The sequence below is a fragment of the Oratosquilla oratoria genome, chromosome 34 (genome assembly GCF_046742065.1).
Source record: "Oratosquilla oratoria isolate Oo_2021 chromosome 34, ASM4674206v1, whole genome shotgun sequence".
In the NCBI taxonomy this organism is placed as follows: domain Eukaryota; kingdom Metazoa; phylum Arthropoda; class Malacostraca; order Stomatopoda; family Squillidae; genus Oratosquilla; species Oratosquilla oratoria.
In genome coordinates this window covers 22,825,723-22,834,669 of record NC_134810.1, presented here as the reverse complement: position 1 = coordinate 22,834,669, position 8,947 = coordinate 22,825,723, and the positions used below count along the sequence as shown (strand labels likewise).

At 48.7% G+C, this 8,947-nt stretch overlaps 1 protein-coding gene across 3 annotated transcripts in view; it reads right to left on the bottom strand.

The window, feature by feature from the left end:
- Positions 1-8,488, bottom strand: part of LOC143018111 (phospholipid-transporting ATPase VD) — a 110,015-nt gene extending 101,527 nt beyond the window's left edge. For all 3 annotated transcript variants that reach the window (XR_012965730.1, XR_012965731.1, XM_076173233.1), the window contains exons 1-3: positions 8,371-8,488; positions 5,808-6,339; positions 4,657-4,851 (exon numbers count right to left, since the gene is read on the bottom strand). Coding sequence is in view for 1 of the 3 variants with exons in the window: in XM_076173233.1 (XP_076029348.1) it covers positions 4,657-4,851; positions 5,808-6,339; positions 8,371-8,407 (764 nt within the window). In the remaining 2 variants the exon portion in view is untranslated. The remainder of the gene's footprint in view (positions 1-4,656; positions 4,852-5,807; positions 6,340-8,370) is intronic.
- Between the last annotated feature and the right edge of the window lie 459 nt (positions 8,489-8,947).

Below are 8,947 nucleotides of genomic sequence, written 5' to 3'. Positions count from 1 at the left end.
AGGTGAGGGCAGGGTAAAGTACACACAATGAAGGAAAGGGGATGAAATGTAGGGAATGGGAAGGACAGGAAAGGGAAGGGCAGTGAATGGGACGGAAGTAAAGGAAAAGGAAGGAAAGGAAAAGGAAGGAAAAGAAGAGAAGGAAAGGGAAGAGAAGGGAAGGGAAGGGAAATGAAAATAGAAAATTGCTTCTTGTCTACACCGTCTCGTACCCGGTAACTCCATTGCGGGGGGGGGGGGGTGAGGAGGAGGAGCCGGAGGAGGAGGAGCAGGAGGAGGTGGAGGAAGAGGTGGAGGAGAAGAAGGAGAAGAAGGAGAAAGAGGAGAAGAAGAAGAAGGAGAAGAAGGAGAAGAAGAAGGAGGAGGAGGAGGAGAAGAAGAAGAAGGAGGAGGAGGAGGAGGAGGAGGAGGACCCTGTGGTAAGATACAAGGGAGAGGGAAGGAGTGCCCTACGCGGTCCTCGGCACCGGAGGAGCGCCGGTGAGAGGCCTCGAAGGGGCGGGCGCGGGGTCAAGAACCCGTCGCCCACGCCAAGGGAGTGCCGGAGGTGTCTCCTCTTCCTCCTCCTCCTCCTCCGCGTGTCTTCCTTCTACCTGCCGCCACGTGATTTTTATCCGGCTGAAGGAGACTCTACAGCAGTGGTCCCTGTACTAGGGGAGCCCCGTCCCCTAAGCAGGCGTGGGGAGGATATAAGGGCAGCATGAGGTCATCTACTCAAAAGTCATTGTCTAATTTGAATGATGAAATCATTCTAAGAACAAGTATATCTGCAGCAACATATGTGCAAATTATAATTTTGTCAGTCACCTCAACCCGTTTTCTACTAAGATATGAATAGAAAAATTATAAATACAAACACACATATACCAAAGGCTTTTTCCCCTTTACAAGGGAGGTAGAAAAAAAAATACACGTAAACCACTCCCACACATTCCATCCCCTACATACTCCACTCCCCTCTACCCTCTTCCCTCCCTCTTTTCTTGGCACCTCCTGGATGACGGGTCATCCCTGCATTTCGCCCACTGCCTTGGGTCAGAAGCTATGCCGCAAGACACAGCACATCCACAGCAAAGCCGCTTCATTAAGATATAAATATAAAGATATAAATAAAAAAAACATATATATTTTCATATAAATGCAAAAAGAGAACCATTGCTCTGAAGGAAGGTTTCAGCCACGATCTCGCTTCATTTAACGATTCGTAATTTTATTCTGGCTGTCGCCAAGCGATTTTATTTAATCGAAAGGAACTCCTTCAGGTGCTGAAGGGTTGCTCCTCCTCCTCCTCCTCCTCCATCTATCTATTCCTCCTCTCTTCTTTCTCCTCCTCCTACTCCCCTTTTCTTCGTCTTCTTCATCCTAGTCCCCCTTTCTTTTTCTTCCTCCTCCTCCTCCTCCTCTAACTCTTCCTCTACTTCTTCATCCTTCTCCTCCTCTTCATTTTCATCTTCATTTTCCTGTTATCCTCCTCCTCTACTTCTTCCTCTTCTTCTTCTTCATCCTTCCCCTCTTCTTCATCTTCACTTTCCTCTTACCCTCATCTACTTCTTCCTCTTCTTCTTCATCCTATTCCCCTTCTTCCTCCCCCTTTCCCTCCTCCTCTTCATCCTATTCCCCTTCTTCTTCCCCATTTCCATCCTCCTCTTCATCCTATTCTCCTTATTCCCCACACTTTCCCTCCTCCTCTTCATCCTATTCCCCTTCTTCCTCCTCTTCATCCTATTCCCCTTCTTCCTCCCCTTTCCCTCCTCCTCTTCATCCTATTCCCCTTCTTCCTCCCCTTTCCCCTCCTCTTTATCCTATTCACCTTATTCCTCCTCCTTCCCCTCCTCTTCATCTTCCAATTACTCTTCTTCCGTTCCCTTCCCCTACTCCTTTTCATGTTCTTATTTTATTTCTTCTTTTTCCTCCTCCACCTCCTCCTCCTCCTCCTCCTCCTCGGCGCCTGTCGGTCGCCCTCAAAGGACCCTCAGAGGATTTTGCCGCCGCAGGCGAGCCGAAGAAGAGCCCAGGGAGAAGAGGAGGGGAAGGGGGAGGGGGGGAAGAAAGGTATGGAGGGGGAGGGTGGAGAGGAGGGAGGAGAGGGTTACAGGGAGTCGGTGGAGACGAGCAGGACGAGGAGGAGGAGGAGGAGGAGGAGGAGGAGGAGGAGGGAGAGGCACTGATGTGGAAGAGAGAAAATGTTCGGATGAAAGTGTGTGGAAGAGAAAAAAGGGGAAGGAGGGGTGAGGTAAGGGGAGAAAGGGGAAACTGGGAGGAGGAAGAGAAGAGGAGGAGAAGAGGAGAAGGGGAGAAGGGAGAGATGGGGAAAGGAGACGTGGAGGAGGAAGGGGGAAGGAGAGGGGGAAGAAGGAGGGAAAGGAGAAAAGAGACGGGGGAAAGGGGAGATGGGGGAAGGAGAAGGGGACGAGGGGAAGGAAGAGGAAGGGGAGGAGAAGGAAGGGAACAGGGGGAGAAGGGGAAGTGAGACAGGGAGGAGAAGGGCGAAAGAGAAGGGGGAGGAGAACAGGGGAGGAGGGAGGGGACGAGGCGGAAGAAGGAAGAGGAAGGGGAAGAGGAAGAGAGGGAGAGAGGAAGAGGAAGGGGAAAAGAGGGAAGAGAGGAAGAGGGAAGGGGAGGTAAAAAGAAGGGAAGAAGGAAGGGGTTGGGAGGAAAAAGCTAGGTTAATATAAGTTATGTTAGGTTTACTTAGGTTAGGTTGGGATAGAAGCGCTGGTAAAATATATCCCAGCCCCACACGTCTCCACAAATGTCATTATCACCACAACCACCATAATCGCCACCATATCCACTCCAAATATCACCGCAACGAGTACCACCGCCAATCACACCGCATTCTATCACCACAACCACCACTTGCACCATCTCCAGTGCAACAAGCAATATCTCTTCTATCCTCTCCACCACTCCACTCCAACAATCGTCACCACCACCACTTCAGACACTTCAGACTGAAGCGGTTGTCTCTTGTGATGCGTCTTCGGGGCGAAGAAGAGGGCCGAGGGAGGAGGAAAAGGAGGAGGAAGAGGAGGAGAAGAGAAGGAGGAGGGGAGGAAGAGGAGGAAGAAGATAAGGAGGAGGGGAGGAGGAGGGGAGGAAGAGGAGGAAGAGAAGGAGGAGGGGAGGAGGAGGGGAGGAAGGAGGAGGAGGAAGAGAAGGAGGAGGAGGAGGAGGAGGAGGGGAGGAAGAGGAGGAGAGGAGGAAGAGGAGGAGGGGAGGAAGAGGAGGAGGAGAAAGAGGATGATGATGAGGTGGAGGAGGACAAAGAGGATGATGAGGTGGAGGAGGGTGAGGAGGAAGAGGATGAGGAGAAGGATGAGGAGAAGGACAAGGAGAAGGGGGACGAGGAGGAGTGGAGGAGGAAGGATTTGAAGGAAAGAGAAAGGTGAGGTGAGGTACAAAGGAGGTATCTGGTACGATCCGATTTCTCCCCTTTTCCCCTCCCTCACTCCCTCCCTATCCTCTTTGGTACCACCAAAAGTCCGGAAACCTGTGTGTGGGACCCCATTCACGGTACGATTTGGTCTTGAGACCGCCGGGCAAATCTGGTCGGATTCGAGCTGATTGGATCGTGTGTGGACTGACAGTGTTTTGTCCGACCGACACATACGATCCAATCTGGCCTCAAGGCCAGATCGTACCATGGATCCTTAAGATGTACTCGAATTACCTGCACAAGCCTCTAGTACAATGGTATCAGCCCTGATACCCCAAAGTTTAACTAAATTCTAGATTTTTATTCTTATTTCAGTAAATAAACGAATAAAGTAAAGCCTTACACAAAATGTTCTCCAGGAAGCCTTTTTGGATATCCCCAAGAACCAGTTTCGATACCCTCTGGGGATATTGCGGCACTCCTTTAAGAACACCTGTTCTGGGAGATAGCGGGATATATTGGTTTATATCGTCGCACCCCTGTAGTATAAGGCCATGAAGCTCACCACATCACAGGCACGAAGCCCACAAGGGAAGTTGTATTACGTGAACAACAAGTTTGGTAGTTTTAAGCGACCGCTGCCGAGGAACGTAGTTAGGACATGTGGAATTCAAACCGACCATCTACTGCTCAGCCGTCCATTCCTCTACCCACAGCGCTAACCGTAACGAAGTTTGCGTACGTGGGTACAAGACGACCAGGAGAAATAGATAAAGTTGAAAAATATATAAATCTAAAACAGGATGAAATGAAATACGGAATCTGTGCCTACACATCAATCAATCAGCCTTTTCGAGTTCACTGCTGAGCAAAGGCATCTCTCATGTTATTCCATGACACGTTGGTTGTGTTATACACCTCCTTGCCAGCTAGTTTCTGGTGAGATTCTTTGGTGCCACCTTAATCAGTATATTCGATGGAGCCCAATGTATCTATACGACACACAATAGTCCACGCCATCAGTATCACGGTACCTCATATATCTGCGAGGAACTTCCCTGCTCACCATCAGGAACTTCCCAGTTAACGGCGAGTCCCACACAATCTATCAATCAATCCGTTGCCCCAGGTCACTCTTGCACAAGACCCGCGGCCTCCAAGAATCCGGCAACAGCCTCCGGTTGGGACCATAAATCACTTAGCGAAGAGGCACTGTACTGTTGTCCCACACCTACAACCAAAAAAGACCTTCTACAAACGTCCCACTCAAGACCTACCTGCTGTAGACCCTACAAGTGGCATTGTTGACTCTCTTGTCCGAGTTGTAGCGTCGCCGGTCCTCGAAGACGTCCTTGATGGCCGTGATCCCGAGGACGAAGATGAGGGGGAGCATGGCAATCTCCTTCCCGAAGGCGTTGACGGAGGGCACGAAGTTGAGGAGGACGATGAAGAGGAAGTACAGGTTGGCGAATCTGTAGGAGGATCATCGAGAGACGGTTACCGTCAGGGAAAGAAACCTGGGGGGCTTGGAGGAACAACACATGAAGGGGGTTGGCTGGTGTAGAGGGGAGGGGAGAGGAGGGGAGGGGGAGGGGGAGGGGAGAGGAGGGGAGGGGGATGGGGAGGGGGTGGGGGTGTGATCCTTTGCTAGGTACAACACAACCCTCACATGTCATTTGGTGATTAATGAAATGAATAAATAAAATGAACACATTGACAGATAAATAAAATAAATCAATTAATGAGTATTTTAATATACATAAATAGATAAACAGATAATAAATAAATATATAAACAAACACAAATGGATAGATAAATTATATAGGTTAATCAATTAATGAATACTTAAATAGATACAAATAAATAAATTAATACACAAGTTAATAATGTATACAAGGCGATTTTATTCAGCTCAAATGAACACCCTGTCATGACAAGATCACAGACAAGTCGATCGAAACGGATCCCATCTTCTTCACTCAGTTCCTCAGAGCTGAATAATATCATTTGGCGCTAGCCAGAATAAAATCAACAGAATACATCACCGTGTCAGAATTTAAGGCACGGTCCTCCCTTACCCTTCCCTCCCCCTCCCCTTCCTTCCCTTCCCTACCCCTTTCCCTTCCCTTCTCCTTCCCCTTCTGCTCTCTCCCCTCCACTCCAGCTCCCTTTTCTTCCTATATCCCTTCCCTCTCCCTTCCTTTCCCTTCCCCACTTCCCTACTTGACTTCCCTTTCCGCCCTTCCCTCCCCTCCTCTTCCGACACCTTCCCTCCTCCCTTCCCCTATCCCTCTCTTGCGGCACCCTCCCCTCCCCTCTCTCCCCTTCCCCACCCATTCCCTCCCCACCTACCCCTCTCCCCTCCCCGAAGACCTCCCGAGATCGGCAACCCCTCCTACAGCGCCTTCGTCAGCGTCGTCGTTCTTACCTGTGAAACTGCTCGAAGAGGTTTTTGGGCAAGAAGGAGAGGACGGTGTACTTGGTGGTGCATATCCGGTTATCCGGGTAGGCGCCGTTCGGATGCTCCGATGCGGACACGTGGGGCGGCACGACGTGGTTGGCCACGACTATCCGAGTCCTGGACTCCTCCGGGACCTTCCTCCAGAAGAGGAGCTTCTGCAGGAGGGTCTTCTTGTGCTGCCGGATGGTGTAGATCGACTCGGATCGGGACGCCTGCCGGGAGTGACCCTTCGGGAACGAAGACGTCCGGTTGACGTTCTTGTGCGAACGTTCCCGCTCACGCTCACGTTCCCGTTCCCGTTCCCGTTCCTCGTAGCCCGCCGGGAGGATGAAGTCCGTCTTGGACCCTTGGCGCCGGTGGCCTCGTCCGCCCTCGACGATCTGCCCGTGGGAAAAGGTCCTCTGGTGCCCGCGGGCGCGGGCGGCGGCGCCCATCGCCCCGCCGCCCCCGCAGGCGCCGCCCATCGTGTGGCTGCCTCCACTGCTCACGCCCACGACGCCTGCAAGAGACGCAAGAGCTTTGTTAGGTTCCTCAGGAACATGAAGACAATGTACACGAAGATTCACTTCGAAAGATAATTACAACCAATTAGAGGTCAATGAGCAATCCATATAAGGAGTCTCCTTCCCCTCCCCCATTTTTTTTTTTGGGGGGGGATTTTTTAATTTTTTATTTTCGTTTACATGCCACAAAAAAAAAAAAAGAAAAAATATGAAGGGATAAGAATATTCATTGTATATGTAAACTACTTTCAGTATTTTATCAGTACCTGAGATCAAATCTAATCTAACTTAACCTAACCTACTACAGTCTGACTCGACCAATCACCATTTAGTTTTTTTTTTGTGCATTTCCTCCTTCCCCCCCATCCACCGACCCCTCCCTCCCTCCCTCTCTCTCTCTCTCTCTCTTGCACCCGGAATTACCCAGAACTGGGACTCCCTACACCTTCTTTAACTCAAGTCTCTCTCGGGGGACAAAGTTAACACCGCCCCTCCCTCTCTCTCTCTCTTTCTCTCTCTCTCTCGCTCTCTCTCTTTCTCTATTTCTCTCTCAATTCCTTATGGTCGCCTCATACGACCCCAGGCACTCCTCACTGTATCTAACGGGCTGAATCAATCAAATTAATTGTATCCCTTAGGAAACCTTGTGTGTGTGTGCGTGTGTGCGCGCGCGCGCGCGCGTGTGTGTGTGTGTGTGTGTGTGTGTGTGTGTATGTGTGTATGTGCGAAAGCGCGTGTATGTTTCAGCGTACATACAAGTTATATATTTATGTATCCGCTTCGGTATGTACAAACACACACACACACACGCACACACCATACATATGTATACACACATAAAATCATATATGACCACTTCTTCAGAATTAATCATCTTTGTTGCCAAGTCTTTTATTTTTCGTCTATTTATTTATCTATTTTTCTTGACACGAAAATGTATTTGTTGTGAAACAAATTTACTCAACTCAGTTGACACATCTAGATTATACTTATGCTGAATTTGGACTACAACTGATTTGACTTAATTTCTATAAACAAGCGATTTACCACATACACTGAACAATGACGAGGAAAAAATAAAGTGAGAAATATTTGAAAAAAATAGACTTCTCTATGCTGAACAAGCTCTCATCTTCAATGTCACATGTTTCGGAGAAAACTGCTCTTGGCGACTTGCATGACTATCTACTGCGCGAAGAACCAAGAGGAAATAGAATAAACGGAAGATCAAAAGTTTTCATCTTATTAAAACATCTTTAGGTTTCCCGATGGTTCTTCACACAGTATATTGATATATGCAAGATAATTCTTAAATCACGCGTATATTTGTATTGCATCTACCTACTGTATGTATATATCTATATATGTATTACCTTGTGTCTAAACCCCCCAGAGCATTCTCAAAGATATATATATATATTATATATATATATATATATATATATATATATATATATATATATATATATATATACTAGAACAAGCAATATTTAATTATATACTTAGTCGATAATTTATTTTATATATCTATGTACCTATTACCCTCTGTCAAAAATAGGCCTAGATATTAGTCTCAAAGATACATTCTATGATAGAGATGCAAGGTCTATTTATATACTTAGTTTATAATTTATTTATTCAATCACATGAAAATTATGCACGATACACAACACCTATAAATAAGTAAGGATCCTGCCTGTGTGCATGCATGACGTGGCCCTCTGTCCACTCCCTCACTCCCTCTCTCCATCATTCCCTCCTCCCACACTTACTCACTCCCCCACATCCTCTCTTACCAACACATTCGCTTCACTCCCTCACTCCCTCTTCCCTTACCTGCACACTCACTCTCTCCCTCCCTCCCTTCCTCTTCCCTTCACACATTCCCTCCATCTATCTCTCATTCCCTCCCTCTATCTCTCACACCCTCCCTCTTCCCTATCTTACACATCCCATCCCTCCTCCCTCGCCACCCCCTCCTCCTCCCCTTTCCCCCACCCTTTCTATACGACGAGACCTCCACTTACCATGATCATACCCAAAGGGCTGCTCCCTCGTAATCATAATACCCCCGTGGGAGGCGCTCCGATAGTGCCCCGTGCCTCGCCGGGGGCCCACCACACCCCCGCCTCCCCCTCCCCCTCCCCCACCACCCCTCTCACCTCCATCCCCTACCACCCCCGTTCCACCCCCACCTGCCGCAGCGCCGGTGGCCTGGTAAGGGGGGGTTTGGTACGGGGGGCCGTGGTGGGGGGGAGGGTGGTGGTGGGTGACGTGGTGTGGAGGGGCGTGGTGGAGTGGTGGAGGCGCGTGTTGGTGCTGGCTGCCATCACCGGGGACGCCTCCTCCTCCCTGCCGCTTCATTGCCAAGCATCACTTCAGGAGGGCCTGAAATAAGAAAGAAAACATTTCACTAGGTTCTGCTATCAAAAATAAAAATAAATAAATACTACTACAACTACTACTAATAATAATATGGAAATCCAAGAATCATGTAATAAGCCTGGAAGTAATAGGTCCGAAATCACTGCGAACCTACCTACAAATAAATCTGGAAAGTATCTGTAACTAGTCTACAAAACAAAAATCTGGGAAAATATCTGT